The 19,226-nt window shown below is 37.4% G+C and overlaps 2 protein-coding genes across 6 annotated transcripts in view; one reads left to right on the forward strand and one right to left on the reverse strand.

Annotated features, from left to right (window-relative positions):
• Positions 1 to 1,350: 1,350 nt before the first annotated feature.
• On the forward strand, positions 1,351 to 3,968 carry LOC119491606 (caspase-1-like). The gene is made up of 2 exons (XM_037775750.1): positions 1,351 to 1,454; positions 3,643 to 3,968. Exons 1-2 carry the CDS (start codon positions 1,448 to 1,450, stop codon positions 3,966 to 3,968), a joined length of 333 nt encoding a protein of 110 aa, XP_037631678.1. The 5' UTR covers positions 1,351 to 1,447.
• Positions 3,969 to 9,466: 5,498 nt separating this feature from the next.
• Positions 9,467 to 19,226, reverse strand: part of LOC119491074 (syntaxin-1A-like) — a 68,789-nt gene continuing 59,029 nt past the window's right edge. The window contains exons 7-10 of one of the 5 annotated variants that reach the window (XM_037774702.1): positions 16,778 to 16,851; positions 16,540 to 16,674; positions 13,555 to 13,665; positions 9,467 to 10,768 (exon numbers count right to left, since the gene is read on the reverse strand). In XM_037774702.1, the coding sequence (XP_037630630.1) occupies positions 10,691 to 10,768; positions 13,555 to 13,665; positions 16,540 to 16,674; positions 16,778 to 16,851 (398 nt within the window). In that variant the 3' untranslated portion in view covers positions 9,467 to 10,690. Of the gene's footprint in view, positions 12,330 to 13,554; positions 13,666 to 13,901; positions 14,013 to 14,475; positions 14,581 to 16,539; positions 16,675 to 16,777; positions 16,852 to 19,226 lie in introns of those variants that run through there. The other 4 variants (XM_037774703.1, XM_037774704.1, XM_037774705.1 and 1 more) reach the window with 4 other exon arrangements.

The following is a 19,226-nucleotide window of genomic DNA, read 5'->3' on the forward strand; positions in this document are numbered from 1 at the left end:
GGTGTAGAGCACATTACATTGTACTGCATGTTTTGAAAGGAGATTGAGAGAAGAAGAGAAGCAGTAAAGTTCAGAGTTAAGTCCATGCAAGTGTCTCGCTCTCTTTCTTTGTTTGGATTACTTGGGCTACAACAAACTTATACTTAGTTTTTTTTAATTTAGTTTTTTTAATTTATTATTTATTATTATTATTATTTTTAATTTATTTCCTTTTCTTATTTTATTTTTTTTTGTTTTTGTTTTTGTTTGGTAAATGTTTAATTTATGTTGCTATCGGATTTAATTCATTTATATGTATAAATGTAATTGTTTATTGCTTATTTAATGGTGCAGTAATATTGTTACAGAGATTTGTTTGTACAATTATTTATTGGATTTCGTACAGAATACCAATAAAAAGACTTTGAGCAAAAAAAAAAAATCCCTTTTTTACTTGGAAGTTTGCTGTCTGTGAGCTGAGAGGCGCCTGATTTAGCTGCATGCTGATGGAAGATGCACAGATAATAACCCTGTTTCAGTGTGTTCATCATGTTACAGTCTCAACTATTTCAGATATGGTTTAATATAACAAAGATGTGCAGATGATGGCTGCTCCATTTGGAGCAATGCTTCTCTTTTTTAAAGCCACACTTTGTTAGCCTGCAGCAGTCATACAGACCTTTAGCTCTGTACGTATAGTAGCCAGTGGCGCCGCCCTCCCTGAGTCACACACAAAAAACATTACTACTACTACTACTACTAATAATAAAAATTATATAAATTGTCAATATTTGTGTTTTAAATATGGAATGCACCCAGTAATATGTGTAATTTGATTGTAATGTGTAATTTGATTGTAATGTGATTATATTTTGTATTAATAATCTGAATCTGTAAAGTAACTAAAGTTGTCAGATAAATGTAGAGGAGTAAAAAAGTCTAATATTTCCCCTCTGAGATGTAGTGGAGTAGAAAGTAGCAGAACATGGAAATACTCAAGTAAAGTACAAGTACCTCAAAATTGTATTTAAGTACTTAGTTACATTCCACCACTGAGTACATTTTATACTGGTGAGTTTTTTAAAAGCATTATTAACTCTTCCTGTTCGAATAAAATAATTGTTGATTATTTAAGTGAAAAGTAGTAATGTGTTTTTGATACCTTCACTTTTTTTTTTTTTTGCATTAAATCATACCTGGGTGTTTGCTGAAATGGATTGGATGTGGCACAGCCCTACCTAGAAAACTTTCCAACAGCCACCACTTATTAGTAGCCATACTGATAAAATAAAGTAGGTGAGGCTATTTGTCATAAAGCAGGAAACATCATTATCATCTCAACCAGTTGGCTACAGTAAGCATTGGCATTAATGCGCACAGGTTGATAAAAACTGGCGAGATTTCACTTGTAACCGGCAGACTTCAGTTCTCTCTCTCTTCAACACACCTGTGACTCGAGATTTGAGGAATGGCAGGTAAGACTTCAGGGTTTAAATGCAATTTACAAGTAACCATACCACTTTACCACCATGTGTAAATCTACGTGAGCTGAAGTAGTCTGTGCTGTGAGGGCGGTGAGGAGGAGAGAGGATAAAAATATTATTCTCCTTTTGTTTGCAAAGTCTGTCAAAAAAAAAAAAAGTTTTTATAATTCTGTAAATTGTTGTGTGTGCCACGTTTTAGTTTCACTTTGCTGGCGCTCATGCCAGCTCATGTTTTCTGTTGTTAAATCCATTTAGATGTAAAAGATAATATGATGGCTTTCACAATTTCAATCTACAAGCTTTTTGCATAAGATAAACTTTTGTTAAAATGACAAAGTGATATGTTTTACATTACTTTCATAGCCGGTTCAATGTCTGTCCAGTGTTTTGTTCGGAACAAGTTGGCAAACTATAAAGTGAAGTAAGGAAACCGTGGTTGTAGCTGGGAGTGGCTTCTTCACTACTCTGTGTGAAGAGGAAGGGCAATAAGCTTTTACTCACAGCTTAGCCTTTTATGGTAGTGGAGCTCAACTACTAGAAAGCATATGGAAATATTCAAAACATACAGATTTATGGTAATACTTCACAACAAGCACAACATATGCTTAAAGCAGCAGTGGGTAGAATCGGTGCAAATCTGATTTAAATATTTTTCGAACTTTGATCGAAATGAAAAAGTTTGTGACCCGGCAGCCATGTTGAGGTCTGTTGAGGAAATACCAAGCACCGCCCACCAGCCGGAGCAAACTTTCTTATTTTACAGCTAAACAGTAAACTACAAGATGTTTCTGAAAACATTTTACATGAGAAATAGGCGTTACAGTAACAGAATAGTTTGTGAGTGATTACTTTTAAATAGATTAATAACAGTATTTTTTATGTTTTTTGACAGTGATATATCGGTATAACAAACATATTTTTTTGTAAAATTACAGAAAATCCTTCTACTTTTATCTGTAAAGAATACTTTATTTTGATGGTTAGTTTTGTTAAAATTAACATTCAAAAGCTGTTAAAAAACAGATATTTAATGTATTCCATTTATACAGATTTTATTTGTTAAAATACATGACATTTTTAATAAAAAGTTAATAATTGTAATTTTCATATTTTTCTTCTGTCATTTTGAAATACAGACAAAAAATGTAAAATTTCTTGGGAAAAACTATAGTTGTTTTTTTTATTTTACAGTGTGAGCATAGCTGGGAGTGGCTTCTTCTCTACACTGTGTGAGCAGGAAGGGCAATAAGGTTTTACTCACAGTTTAGCTTCTTATGGTGTAGTGTAGCTCAACTATTAGAAAGCATATGGAAATATTCAAAACATATAGATTTATGGTAATACTTCACAACAAGGGTACATACATATGCTTAAAGCAGCTGTGGGTAGAATCGGTGCAAATCTGATTTAAAAATTATTTTTTATAAAACGGTCACTATATCCTGACAGTAGTGCATGAGACAGGTAATCTGAAAATAAATCATGTGCCTTCGTGTCCTCCGGTGTCCTTCTGTGCTGAATAGTTTGCGAGTGATTGACAGCTGACTCCGTTGAATAAACAGCCAATAGGAACGCTCTCTCTCTGAAATGACCTGTGATTGGCCAAAGTCTCCCGTCACGGGCTAGATTTTTTAAAGCGTGAAAACAGAGCCATGAGGAGGAGCAGCAAGTATCTCTCAGAGCACTTGAATTACCATCTGCTGCAAGGTTATTATCTCATTTTTGCCCAATGATGCCCAAAAATATTCTGCCTACTGCAGGTTTAAGTAATGTACAATGCAGGAAGTATCATGAATTCCTGTAACTCACTATTTAGAAATGTGAAACTAATATATGCTTAGTTAACATTTAATGGATTGTCAACTAATAATTTCTAGTTGCTAAAACCTTTTTATACACTGAGTTGCCAGTTAATTTGGTACACCTAGCTAAAACTAATGCAGTCTACAGTCCTGCAATAAATCAAACTTCATTAATGTTGTAATGGTCACTTTTTGTAGTTTATGGTGCTGTTGAATTGTATTGCCTTATACTCACAGGTGTCTCTATTTTTTTGTCCACCCCATTTATATCAATGAGGGTATGCTACATAACATATTTCTTTAATATCTTATTCAATGTTAGTACCTCTGTTGAAATAAAACATTTTGAGTTGTGTGATTTATATTGCCTCTTCTAGATAAGGAGCTTGCCAGAGTGAGGAGTAAGTTTGTGGAAAAGGTGTCGAACGCACTGCTTAAGGACCTCCTAGACGACCTTTTAAACGATGGTGTCTTGAATGACGGCCAGAAAGACTCGATACTTGAGGAGAACAGTAACAGAGCAGACAAAGCTCGCAGTCTCATTGACACGGTGAGGAGGAAAGGAGACGAAGCCAGCAGGAAGATGATCGCTCACCTTCACAGCAGAGACCTGATGCTTTACTCTGAACTGGGTCTGACCTGTGGTGAACCTGCTCAGCCAGGTAAGCTGACATATTTCACCTATATTCTTTTTTTTTTTTGATTCAACTAATATTATATTTTGACACTGTCATGAATACAGGTTTATAGACTAAGAGAAGTACATTGTTTTGAATAGAAATGTTTTGCTGTTCCCAAAACATTGTATTAGTCTTAGTCTTGCTTAATTTCATACACTGTTTGTTTCAACCACACAGGTCATGCGACGCTTTGAAGATTTTTCTGTTAATCAGACAGGAAGACAGATGCCGACCAAAGACAGATGCACTCTGACAAAGAAGTTCTACTTCTTTCCAGGCATCTGAGGCAGGATTCACTGTTGTTTATCACAGACTTGTTGCCACCTTTCATATTCTGCTTGCAATTGATGGTACTACTTGATGAATAGATGAAACTTATGGATAAATTACTGAATGGGCCTACCGGGCACAGGCCTAGGGGACCAATGGACAGAGAAAAGTGATGCAAAGGGACGTAAAAAGACGCAAACAGACTGCAAATAGACGCAAAGCAACTGCAAAGAGATGCAAAACGACTGCAAAGAGACCTAAAATGACTGCAAAGAGACGCAAAGCAACTGCAAAGAGATGCAAAACGACTGCAAAGAGACCTAAAACGACTGCAAAGAGACACAAAGCGACAGCAAAAAAACGCAAACCGACTGTAAAGAGACACAAAACGACTGCAAAGAGACCTAAAACGACTGCAAAGAGATGCAAAACGACTGCAAAGAGACCTGAAACGACTGTAAAGAGACACAAAACGATTGCAAAGAGATGCAAAATTACTGCAGAGACGCAAAATGACTACAAAGATACGGCCGCGTTGTTCACAGTCGTTTTGTATCTCTTCCAGTCTTGGTGTTTTGCCCTTTTGGAGTAGGGGTGGGGAGCTTTACTATGTCTGTGTCCAGGGGGTCCATGTCACATAATCCTTCCATGATGAAATCTACTATTAATACTATAAAACATTCATATTTTTGATATATGTATAATTAACAGCGTGTAAGCCTTTGAATTAATGGAACATAGACATTTTTATTAACTTGTATTCAACAGTTTGCTTTCTCATCGACGTCATGCAACTAGTCAACAGGATATTGAATGATTGCTTGCACCGGGCTCTTAGTTCTTCCACCAAATTTTAAAACATACCTGCCTGCAAATGTATGAAATCAAGTTGATTTTCTTCATACGGCCAAGGCAACATGTAAAATGTGCAACGTTTATTATCTATTTTTATCTATTTTTTAACTTCTTAAAACCTATAAGACCCCAGACAACACTGCCATTAACTCAGACACAGTGCGCCGTATTAATCATCAGTACTCTTGATCAAAATAAGCCAAAAATGTATATAAATTATATTCTATTGTTCTATTTAAATTACAATTAATTTTCCTAATTTCTTGCTATTTAAAACAAGTGGTGGCATTTATTAAACAGGGACTATAATGTACAGCACTTTGGTCAACTTTTGTTGTTTTTAAATGTGCTTTATAAATAAATTTGGATTGGATAAACATTTTTAACTGTGTTGTGTTATTTGACCTATTTGCCATCTGTTCATTGTAATACTGACAGGGAGACTACATAACGGGTTTTAAATGTTATTTTTCACATACTGGTAAAAAAAATACACCATAAAATCCTTCATAAACTGCAGCAGCACAGATGTTGTCTACATGCTGGAGATGTCTCTGTGATCTGGTTTATGTTGGACAAACTAAAAAGATTCCCATATCTGAATACAAAACTGCAATAGGCCCTACCTGTTCAACCAACGATAATTGTACCTGTTGTAGGTTAACTATATACTCAATGTGTTTGCCTTTTTGTTAATCTGTTTACACTGTTAAAAGGCTCTTGGACAACTCTTCTGATAATTATTTTCACTCCTCTGTCAGAAATCTTGTGAGGAGCACCTGGTTGTGGCCAGTTTATGGTGAAATGATGTTCTTTCCACTTCCGGATTATGGCCCCAACAGTGTTCACTGGAACATTCAGAAGTTTAGAAATGCGTCTGTAACCAATGTCATCAGTATGTTTTGCAACAATAAGGTTGCGAAGGTCTTGCGAGAGCTCTTTGCTTTTACCCATCATGAGATGTTTCTTGTGTGACACCTTGGTAATAAGACACCTTTTTATAGGCCATCAGTTGGGACTGAACCAGCTGATATTAATTTGCACTGACAAAGGGCCGGATTGCTTTCTAATTACTGATAGATTTCAGCTGTTGTCTTGGCTTTCCATGCCTTTTTGCACCTCCCTTTCTTCATGTGTTCAATACTTTTTCCCTGTGTCATTTCACATTATTACACATCACTTAATTTCTGAACTTATTTGTTTTGGTTTCTTTGTATGTATAGATCACTTGGGTTGTTACCAACATCTGGTGAAAATTTCATGTCAATAGCACCTTTGGAAATATATTTACTGAGAAAAATGGTGACGTGTTCAATACTTATTTTACCCGCTGTATATATATATATATATTTCTGAATATGATTTCCCTGCAGATACTGCCTTATATAGAGAAATGGGTCTTTTCTTACCCAGTACATTGTTGAGGTATTCAACATCTGCTCCCATTAAGACAATGTTGGTGAACTTTTCAGAAAACTACGTTTTGGAAGTGGAAACAGTTGTTTAGGTGGGAAATTTACAAGCAACATTAAATTTATATTCAAAGATGACTGAAAAAGACTGAGTTCATGAGCTGGACAAAACTTGGGATAGGGGACATTACAAATTGTAAGAAATGTAGCTCTAATGTGGGATTTCCAAACAGGAGCAGAAAATAATATATTAACCTTATAATTCAGAGGAATAGATTTCCAATCAGTGGCCAGAGAAACCACACCAAGCAAAGCAAATAAATTGGTATAATGTGTCTCCTTCTGAGGGAGAGAATCAGCCTTCAAAAATAAAAGACAAACATTTTGGCTGAGCTCCAATATAACATAACGTTCAAGTCAATGCCTTCCCTGAAATAAAATAAGTAGACGGTTACTGGAAGGCGAACAACGCCTTTTCTTTGGAAGGAAGTAAAGAGTCGCTTTTCCTGAATCGCTACAATGGCATGATAACGTGCAAAGGTATTATGACTCATAGAAATGCTGCACAACTGGTAAGGCCAGATGAAGTTAGATCAGTAGCATCGAATCCGTAAACTACAAGTTAGAAAAGTTTGGCAGTGTGATGATTCTACGAGCAAAATATCCAACATGTTTTCTTTCCCCTTTGCGATATAAACACCACTTTACAGTGAACTAAACCATGCAGGGCTTTTGAAGGGAGGTAGAGGACATCAGAGGGAGAGAACGTAAAAGAAGTGAATAAAGATGTAAATAAACAGAGGTCTATAGATAACCTGGCTCTGAAAACACTGCAGATTAGTGGCCCGTCACTTTGCCTGTACAACACAAAATAGACATTACAACTGAAGTGTCATATTTGGAAGTTGGAATGTATTAGTATAGTGTTACATATCATTTAGTAACTTTTTTTTCATTCAAGAATTCACTTTTGGAAAACATCATATCGTTGACAACACTCAACACTCAGATAAAGAGATGCAAAACGACTGCAAAGAGACGCAAAGCAACTGCAGAGAGACACAAAGTGACAGCAAAAAAACGCAAAACGACTGTAAAGAGACACAAAATGATTGCAAAGAGATGCAAAATTACTGCAGAGACGCAGAAGACTGCAAAGAGACGCAAAACGACTGTAAAGAGACGCAAAACGACTGTAAAGAGACGCAAAACGACTGTAAAGAGACGCAAAATGACTACAAAGATACGACTGCGTTGTTCACAGTCGTTTTGTATCTCTTCCAGTCTTGGTGTTTTGCCCTTTTGGAGTAGTGGTGGGGGGCTTTACTATGTCTGTGTCCAGGAGGTCCATGTCACATAATCCTTCCATGATGAAATCTACTATAAATACTATAAAACATTCATATTTTTGATATATGTATAATTAACAGTGTGTAAGCCTTTGAATTAATGGAACATAGACATTTTTATTAACTTGTATTCAACAGTTTGCTTTCTCATCGACGTCATGCAACTAGTCAACAGGATATTGAAGGACTGCCTGCACCGGGCTCTTAGTTCTTCCACCAAATTTGAAAACATACCTGCCTGCAAATGTATGAAATCAGGTTGATTTTTCTTCATACGGCCAAGGCAACATGTAAAATGTGAAACGTTTAATATCTATTTTTATCTATTTTTTAACTTCTTAAAACCTATAAGACCCCAGAAAACACTGCCATTAACTCAGACACAGTGTGCCGTATTAATCATCAGTACTCTTGATCAAAATAAGCCAAAAATGTATATAAATTATATACTATTGTTCTATTTAAAATACAATTGATTTCCTAATTTCTTGCCATTTAAAACAAGTGATGAAAAACACTAATAAATATATATATTAGGGCTGTCAAAGTTAACTAGATAACGTGTTAACACAAATTTGTTTTAATCCCACTAATTTCTTTAACGCACGAATGCAACTTGCGATTTTTAGGTTGTAGCGGTTTCAGTTTTAAAAGCTAGATTGAAGATACTGGCATCATATAAAACTAGAAAAACCCAAGGCATATTTGCCAACTCCCATGTTGATAAGAGTATTAAATACTTGACAAATCTCCCTTTAAGGTACATTTTGAAAAGATAAAAAATGTGCAATTAATTTGGGATTAATTGCGATTAACTATGGACAATCATGCGATTAATCGCGATTAAATATTTTAATCAATTGACAGCCCTAATACATATATATATATATATATACAGTATATATATTTCTGCTTATGATTTCCCTGCAGATACTGCCTTATATAGAGAAATGTGTCTTTTCTTACCCAGTACATTGTTGAGGTATTCAACATCTGCTCCCATTAGGACAACGTTGGTGAACTTTTCAGAAAACTACGTTTTGGAAGTGGAAACAGTTGTTTAGGTGGGAAATTTACAAGCAACATTAGATTTATATTCAAAGATGACTGAAAAAGACGGAGTTCGTGAGCTGGACAAAACTTGGGAGAGAGGACATTACAAATTGTAAGAAATGTAGCTCTAATGTGGGATTTCCAAACAGGAGCAGAAAATAATATATTAGCCTTATAATTCAGAGGAATAGATTTCCAATCAGTGGCCAGAGAAACCACACCAACCAAAGCAAATAAATTGGTATAATGTGTCTCCTTCTGAGGGAGAGAATCAGCCTTCAAAAATAAAAGACAAACATTTTGGCTGAGCTCCAATATAACATAACGTTCAAGTCAATGCCTTCCCTGAAATAAAATAAGTAGACGGTTATTGGAAGGCAAACAATGCCTTTTCTTTGGAAGGAAGTAAAGAGTCGCTTTTCCTGAATCGCTGCAATGACATGATAACGTGCAAAGGTATTATGACTCATAGTCAGACCGACCACAGTTATGATAAGAACCAGGGTGAAGTTTCCTTTAATGGACTTACAGAAACATCCTGTCTCTGTGAATGCGGGTACCCAAAACAACGCACAACAACTCTGATTTTTTTCAGACAAACTTTACTTGAAAAACAAAACAAACTCAAATCAAACAAACAAAACCATGTCATCACAATACAACACAAAGGCAACAAGTTGAGTATAGGCAACATGGTAACACGGCTGCAGTCTGTGCGTGTCTGATGTGTCGCCTGAAAACTGATATGAGAGTCTTTTACAGGGCTACTTTGAGTTCATGCTAACGCTTTCACTGACTCATCATAAAAATAAACAGTGAAGTAGCTTGACAGGAGAATATGCTCTGTTTAAAGCTCGGGGTTTTATAAAAAGACGTAAAACAACAAGGGTTTGTCACTTACAGATCAGCATTATCAATCCAAACCAGACTAGACTCCATTTTAACAGCTTATTTGAACATACTGGCAGTGTTAGAGAGCTTTATATCAGTTTACACTTTATACAAAACAAAGACACAGGTGGCTAATATAACAAGCACTCATGTCTTCATCCCACGACTCGCACTCAGCACATTCAAACATGTAGCTACAAATGAACACACACCTTATCCTCTTTCACATGCAGAAATGCTGCACAACTGGTAAGGCCAGATGAAGTTAGATCAGTAGCATCGAATCCGTAAACTACAAGTTAGAAAAGTTTGGCAGTGTGATGATTCTACGAGCAAAATATCCAACATGTTTTCTTTCCCCTTTGCGATATAAACACCACTTTACAGTGAACTAAACCATGCAGGGCTTTTGAAGGGAGGTAGAGGACATCAGAGGGAGAGAACGTAAAAAGAAGTGAATAAAGATGTAAATAAACAGAGGTCTATAGATAACCTGGCTCTGAAAACACTGCAGATTAGTGGCCCGTCACTTTGCCTGTACAACACAAAATAGACATTACAACTGAAGTGTCATATTTGGAAGTTGGAATGTATTAGTATAGTGTTACATATCATTTAGTAACTTTTTTTTCATTCAAGAATTCACTTTTGGAAAACATCATATCGTTGACAACACTCAACACTCAGATAAACAGTTTGCAGCACCACACATTTACAAAATAGCAACTCATGCGAAAACACCTCTGGCCCTGTACGCCGCGCGTAAAAATGTGTCGTACAGTATGTAACGCATGTCGCGCTACACATGTAATAGATTGCATTCATGAAAACAGAAAACAGAAAATGGGAATCTGTTGTGTTTTTGCTCTGTTGTGTGTGCGGCTGTGTGTCTTTTAGTGCGACTGTGGTCGAGGTTTAGGCCAGCGTTCCCCCAACAATGGAAGCAATGACAATCCCCAGAACCACGCAGCATATAATAATCATAATTTTCTTCTGTAAAGTGTTAACAATAACAGATAAACAGTCATCCGTGGCAGCAAATGGGGAGCAGAGGAAAACATGTTAGAAATATGACTTGTATTTTACTTCAACACATGTTAAAATATTTATAATAATCAGAACAAAAGGCAGTTTAGAAGACAAGCAATGCAGTTTGGAGAAAGATTATTTGTTTTTAATGTATCGGATGATGTTGTTGGAGTGTCACTGTGGTTTAGAAGTATTTTCACATCCTCTACTTTAAAAACCATACATCTTTGGTTCCTGCATGTTGTTTCCTACCACATTAAACAACATACAGTATATTCACACATGCCACAAACGTGAATTGTTCTCATATTTAAAGCCACTATGTCTAGAAAGAATATGGGACTCCTCAATTTTGGCGCCATCTGGTGGCAGCAAAGAGAGTAATGAGGGAGACAGCAATGCATGGAGCTACCTCTTGAAATAAGCTTAAAACAGTATATACTGTAGACTGAGCCGATGTTGCCTGGGATTGTTTCTGTAAAAGTTCACATAGTGACTTTAAAGCAAAGTTAAATTGTAAATAATGTCTTTTGAGCACACATTCCTCCACATTCATAAACAGCCAATGTCCATCAGTTAAACCCTGTGGAATCAACAGTCAATCCTTAAAGGGACAGTGTGTGGCATCTAGTGGTGTGGTTGCAGATTGCAACCAACTGAATACCCAGGTATATATATATATAAGGTTTTATATTTGTAAAACTCTCTCAAAGTCTAAAAGTTGTTTTTATGTGGATGACATCAGAAGTCACTGCTCTATGCCCAGAAATAGTCCAGCACACAACCCCCACAAAACCACAACGTGTCGTTTTTACACATCGTTTTTATCGATCCTCCCACCTCACTCTTGGCAAGAAATAATAAGTGTATTTTCCATATGGTCGAAGTTTCCCTTTAATGCTTCAAACAAGGAAAATTTCTCAATTTTAGATACATCTGTAAGTATGTGAGAGGCTGGCTGTTCATGAACTATGCTGAGGCATGTGCGCTTTGAAAATGATCTTTGATTCATCACAGGTTTATTTTGATTATCAACTGACACAACCACATATCTGCAGCTTTGTGTTTGTAGAAAAACATGCAAATCTCTTCGGTAGACTGCAGAACATGCACATGACAAAGGTACAGTATGTGAATTATGACACAAACAGACACAAAGCACAAGTTAGCTCTTCAAGACTTTTGACTGTTCAGTTAGAAAAAGTATATATTAAAAAGTCTGCGTAAAGGTTAATGTGAAATATCTGAGTGCACAGAGACATACAGTATTAGACTGCCTCCAGGGCAGTAATGTCAACCTACTACTACTACTACTACTTCCTACTTCAGTTACTAAGTGCACAATACAGAGCCCACTATATAGTACAGTTTAACTGGCGAACATTATGATCCTGAGAGGGAGGCATCACCTCCTGCCCTGTCTGCTCTGTGGGGATTTCTTAGGGTCCTAACTGAGTCCAATTGCGAGGGAAATAATGAGGACGGTCACACATACTGCAATACAACCTCCTATCAGGATCACCTTCTGGATGGGGGAATGGGAGGAGAAACAAGGAGGGCAAAGTGTCAGATAATGATTCTGTGGATGTGGAGAATGGGAAACAGAGGCAGGAGGAAAGACAGGAAGAGAAAGAAAGAAAGTGCTGGTGCACACGCTTTGATTAGAAATGGGGAAATAATCATGTAAATGACCCTTGTAGTAGATTGGGGTCATGTGATGTATGAAATTCCTCAATATTTGATGCTATTATAGGTATTAACCAAGAGGTGGCAGAGCTGTTCCATTGTGGTGCAGGTTGTTAAATGAAGAAATGAAGGTAACCCAGTGAACAAGGCAAAAGTGAGCATGGTTCACATACCCCCGCAAATTTGAAGTTCCTAAGTTAAATAGCTTTCGAGGTCTGCTCCGGAAACGGAAGTGTGAAACGCGAACGAACGGAAGGACACGCGGAGCGCTATATACCCCCGACTACGTTGTCGCGGGAGTATACTAACCCGTTTTATAACCAGTTGTTCCCAGTTGTTTTTGTCTGCTGTATCCCTCACAGCCCAGTCAGATGAGCTCAAGCACCCCTTCATCGACACCACTTGTGATGTTCCAAATGTGTGGATGTTATTTAACACTATTCATCATTTAAAAGTGAAATGGATGCAAGACATGGTGATCCTGGAATTGTTGATGTTTGGACTGGAAACGGGGAAACAGCTAGCCCGGCTCTGTCCAAAGGTAATAAAGTCCACTTACCAGCACCTTTAAAGCTCCCTAATTAACATTTCTTGCGTAATCTGTACAAAAACAAAGTGTAAAAACGACATTTTGTGTTTTTACAGGGGGTTTATTGATGTATTAAGAGCTGGAATTTATCTTTGAAGGCTACCACTTGGCATCGCACACGTTGGACATTTCAATAATTTATTCATTACTTTTACTTATTTTGGCTTCTCTGCCTGCTCACTTACCAGATTTCACAAACTAGCAGCAGCAGCAGCAGCAACGGATTCAGGTGTTTCATTAATTTTTTTTTTTTTTTTTTAGATATACACCCTGCAACTGCAATAGTATCCCCTGATTTTAAATCACTGCTGTTGAATGTGTCAAATCCACTCACGACACACATGCTCCTCATGCAGAATACATGCACACACACTGACGACAATTACACACTTCAATACATACATGCAATGCTTCTGTCACTTTCTCATTTGATAGCATGCTTGTGCACGTGCATTGTTTTGTATATGCGACTCACCCTCCGGGCTTTACTCTGGTATTTAACCGCCTTCTTAGTGTCTGATACTGCCCTCTCCACATAGTCTACCGAGTGCTCCACATTGTACTCTATGCGGTCTATCATTTCCCCCTAGGAGAGGTTAGTTACAGAGGAGGTGTGGAAGACATGCCGTGACAGGAAGAAGAGAGAGAGAGAGACAGATGTGGAGGCAGGAGGAGGAGGAGGAGGAGTGGATACAGATGGAGAGGAGGAGAGGGAACGGGGAGGAATAATGGGTGAGAATGAGAAGGAGAGAGAAGGGGAAGCAGAAAAGGAGAAAGGAAAGAGGAAATAATGAGTCATTTGGTAGAATGTGTGCATCTCACCCGTCTGCTAGTCTTTTTGAACTTTTTGCATTTTGGGATGTTCTCCTTTGCCTGCTCCACATATTCATGGGCGTACAGAACACACCGTTCGATGTTGTTCACCAGTTCACCCTGAAAAAAACAACAAGAGACGCAGTCATTGCAGTGGTGGTGAGAGATATCAATAATTAGATTTCATAGATGTGTTTTAAGTAATAATCACAATGATGCCTAGTTATTATATGAGTATCTTAGAGAATGGGAAAGACTGAGGCTTTGAAAAAAGATAATAATTCCTCTCTTTATTCATATACCTATCCATGTGTTCCTTCTCACAGACACTTTAATTTATGAAAGCAGCAGAAGTTATTAACCATGTTTAAATCAGCATTCATTAACAAATAATGCATGACATTTGACATTTAGCACTGACCCAAGATTGTTAAAATAAATAAATAAATAAATAAATAAAGAATCAACCTTTTTGCATTAGAGTGAGTATTAAGGTAAACTAGTGTTTACAGGTTTTCATGCATCTACTGCAACAATGATTTAAGTATAAAAAGTGAAAAAACAGGAATTACAGGTAAATTACCTTTCTGTGTTAGGAGGCGAGCGCTGCTCTCTGTTCTCTAAAGCTTAGAGTCATTGAGGTGGTGACAACGTTGTGTGGAAAAAAGAGGGAAAAGAGAGTGCAAAGCTGAGAAAGGCAAAATTAACAAACAGAAGTATAATCTTAAAAGATGTGGCACTCAAACAAAGGGTTAGTTAATTGAGTCATTTAGAGCATTTATAAGCGTGACAAGAGAATGAAAGTGAACACACACAAAAACTACAGTACTGAATTATTAGATATTTAAACAATTATCACTCCCACACTAAAATTATGCCTGCTATTTCATTGTGCTATAGTTCACATCACTTGCATGCAACAAAATTCGTCATTCAGCATATTTTCTTATGCATGTGCTGTGCTCAAAATCCTTTTTGCATAATTCAGACATAGTATTACGGAGTATTTCTAATGAGGGAAACAGTTCATCTCTTTGGGGGTTCAGCCCACACACTCATCCAGCCACAATATACAGGCAGACCTACAGATTTACCTGAAGCTCAACACTTAAATGAGAAGAGCAAAGGCAACTCTTACACTTGTGGATATTGTACGTACTGTATGTGGCTTTGAAGAAGCTATATAGTAAGGGAACTGCATATTGTCAGTGCAGTCGTGCTCACTGCATCCTGATAGAAGTACCTCGGCACAATGTACACGATTCAGCCTCTCTGCTCTCTAACACAATCTAATTTCTACAACAGGGAAATGACACATTCTCAACAGTTCTCCACTTACATGGCTAAAGCAGCTGTAAAAAATAGTTTGTTTGTAATTAGGGCTGTCAATCGATTAAAATATTTAAACGTGATTAATCATGAATTAATCGCACATTTTTTATCTGTTCAAAATGAACCTTAAAGGGAGATTTGTCACGTATTTAATACTCTTATAAACATGGGAGAGGGCAATTATGCTTGCTTTATGCAAATGTATGTATATATTTATTACTGTAAATCAATTAACAACACAAAACAATGACAAATATTGTCCAGAAACCCTCACAAGTACTACAGGCAACAACAGCTGTCAGTGTGTCAGTGTGCTGACTTGACTATGACTTGCCCCAAACTGCATGTGATTATCATAAAGTCTTGTGTAATAAAGACTTGTGTGTATTTTCATTCACATAACTTGAGGTCAGAGGTCAAGGGACCCCTTTGAGAATGGCCATGCCAGTTTTTCCTCGCCAAAATTTAGTGTAAGTTTGGAGCGTTATTTAAGCTCCTTCGCAACAAGCTAGTATGACATGGATGGTACCAATGGATTCCTTTGGTTTTCTAGTTTCATATGCCAGTATCTTCACTCACTGAGCCTGCTACAACCTAAGAATCGCAAATTAATGGTGTTAAAACAAATTTGCGTTATTACCGCATTCATTCTGACAGCCCTAATTATTAATTTAAATTTCTTACAGAGCAGCGAGTCACTGCAACGCTGTTTAGTCGCCAACTTGAAAGTCCCAAATGTCAGATTTTCCTTCCAGCTCATGAACGCAGCATGATAATTATGTATTAATAAATGATCTAATGGCAGAAATCCCAAATACATATTATGACCAAATTCCAATCAACTGATCCTTGAGCCAATAATTATCTGTGCCACAAATTCAGTTTAAATTCACTGAGATATTTTGCAAACAGAGAACCAGATGGAGCTGAAAACATAACTTCCTTCCAACTCTGTACTGTACTAATATACTGTACAACTTGTGTGTAAATTAAAAGACTGCCAGTTGCCATCTGTCTGAAGTGGAGTTATTTTCATGAGAAGCGGCAGCTGCTGCGGCGGGATAGTTGGTTAATGATTTTACCACTGTGAACACAGTTTGCTACTGAACTTTTGCATTAGCGAGTCACATTTTCAAACCACTGGCGAGAAGAAATACTAAATCTACAATCTGGGATTGTAACTCTTTGTTATATCGTCCATGTTGACAGATGGATTTCCAATTTATCAATGTTTTTGCAGGTTTGTTTTCACATGCATTTGACTGAGCCCCAAACCACACAGCTGTAAGCACTGAGAGAGGATCAACGTTTTCACCTGGCTCTCCACCAGCATGGCCATGTCCATGAACATGTCGTGAAGTTCTCTGATACTGTTTTCCAGCTTGATGATCTCAGTGTGCCGCGTCTCAATCTCATTCATAGCTTGCTCGGTGATGTTGTCCATAACGATCTAAGATGGCACAACAGATGGAAAGAGTTAAGAGAGGAGTAGAATTAGATTAAAAAAGAACGTGCTTTGTGTGCATTCATGTTGCATTTGTTGTGTCGCTTACCCCCGAGGAAAAGATAGCCGGGTTATCGCTCTCCAACATGCTCTCCAGCTCCTCATTTGTTGTGTTTCTCCCAGCTAAAAGGGCAAACACACACCCATAAACATCTATCACAGCAGTCATGTTTGTAGGTGTTGAAGAGATTTAGCAGTGCCTGAAAACCCAAGATTTAAGAAGTGTAGGTGCAATGCTATCGGATTAAAAGGTTCTCCATACAGTGGATGAAAACCACATTAGGAAAGACCAATAAAACTCCTGGATAATAATAGCACCCCCAGCATAATACCCCCCTCCTTCATGTCTGTCTGAGGATTAATTAATACAAGAGCTGTGTGCCTCTCTATTCCACATGTTAATGTTCTCTCTATCCATCTGTCTCTGCTATATATACTGCATTTTATACTCTTTATCCTTCAATCTCTCTGAACAGCAGTGGAAGCGATGTGACAATCCTGAGTGCCATAATTTAGTCTATATCGTCATGGATTACAAGCAGCATCCTTAACTTTTACATTCAGCTGATGTGAATGTTGCAGGATTAAGTGTGCGTTTTTGGATTTGTCAGTCTTCAACCAGTTCAGCCTAAAACACCAGGCTGAGTTAGAATCCCACAACCACTAGCCTCTGCACGCACACTTTCAACACCAGATCAGTAAAAACGGTCCTGTCCCAACTCTTACAGGTTTACATTTCAAGTACGGCTGGACTCCAGCGTGAAATGGTCTGCTCATCAGTTCAAACTAGGGCTGTCAGTCGATTAAAATATTTAATCGTGATTAATCGCATGAATGAATCTGAATCGCATTAATTGCACAGTTTATATCTGTTCAAAATGTACCTTAAAGGGAGATTTGTCAAGTATTTACTACTCTTATCAACATGGGAGTGGGCAAATATGCTTGCTTTATGCAAATGCATGTATATTTATTATTGGAAATCAATTAACAACACAAAATAATGGCAAATATTGTCCAGAAACCCTCACAGGTACTGCATTGAGCATAAATATGCTCAAATCATATCATTTGAAACTGCAGCCCAACAGGCAACAACAGCTGTCAGTGTGTCAGTGTGCTGACTTGACTATGACTTGCCCCAAACTGCATGTGATTATCATAAAGTCTTGTGTAATAAAGACTTGTGGGTATTTTCATTCACATATCTTGAGGTCAGAGGTCAAGGGACCCCTTTGAAAATGACCATGCCAGTTTTTTCAGGTATCTTCACGCTAGCTTTAAAACTGAGTGATATCGCGTTAACTTTGACAGCCCTTGTTCAGACATCTAATAATGACTTAACAGCATATCGGTATAGCGTATGTATAACAGCATATGTTCTCTTGTCCAAATAAGGACTTCCACATCCAGCTGCTTGTCTAATATGAGGATAATCAAGGCTGTAAAATGACTGACTTAAACTTCTCCTGTAGCTCACGTCTACTGTCTCTCGCTTCCTCTGTTGGTCTATTTGTTACAGTGGATTTTGATCTGTTTTGAAGCTGTAAAGGAATATAGACAAAACTGCTCATTATTACCTTTTGCATTCTAGCATTTGTCCTACATCACTTCTTTCATCTTGTGCATGACATGAGTGTCATTAACCTCTAATACTGTTAGAAGAAGAATCAATGAATGCTTTGCATGTTTTGTATTCTGTTTTGAACAGTTCATATCTCTGTCTCTCCAGTTTATAAAACCTATTGTACAAGTTTTATTTTTCTTTCCAGTAACATATGAAGGTAAAGCACTGCATTGTGGGATGTCTAAAAAGAAGAGAGGTCACATGGAAATATTGAATTGGAAATATCAGCCATGTTTGATAGTATCAGAACTGCTTGGGTCAGTCTGCACATCATTTGTAGCAGTTAAGATTGAATCTCATACTTGCAGATAAGCTTTTGACATTCCCCCCCCCCCAATTGTCAGGATAGGCTCATATCTGAAAGTAAAGGAAAGTTAGGTACATCCCCTACTTATTAAATATCTTATTAAGTTTGCCTCAATACTCCATGCCCCACCCCCTCCCCCCTAACAAACTTTCTATCTCTCTATCTACTGACCCTGCTTGTACCACAGCAGCACATCTTACTGCTTCCTCCTGCTGATGTGTTTGCTCCTCATCCATCTTTATTTTCCCAGAGAGAGTTGACCTACTTCACAAACATTCCCTTACACCTCTTTAATACACCTACAAATATTCTTGTGTACTGTATGATCGCTGACTTCGCCTGCTGTTTCTCTTGGGCTCCATTTCTGCCCCACTGACAGTAAGTCACAATCAGACTCTGTCAGCATCATCTCCGATCTTTCCTTTGCACATTAAATCCTCTAGATAGGGCAAGATACAGTATATAGGATACAGTACAGTACTATCTCTTCCCCACAAACCTTTACCTGGTGTATAATACAAGCTGAGCAGTTAACAAACAAAACAAAGACTTTACAGAAAAGTA

This window comes from Sebastes umbrosus, chromosome 7, assembly GCF_015220745.1.
Source record: "Sebastes umbrosus isolate fSebUmb1 chromosome 7, fSebUmb1.pri, whole genome shotgun sequence".
In the NCBI taxonomy this organism is placed as follows: domain Eukaryota; kingdom Metazoa; phylum Chordata; class Actinopteri; order Perciformes; family Sebastidae; genus Sebastes; species Sebastes umbrosus.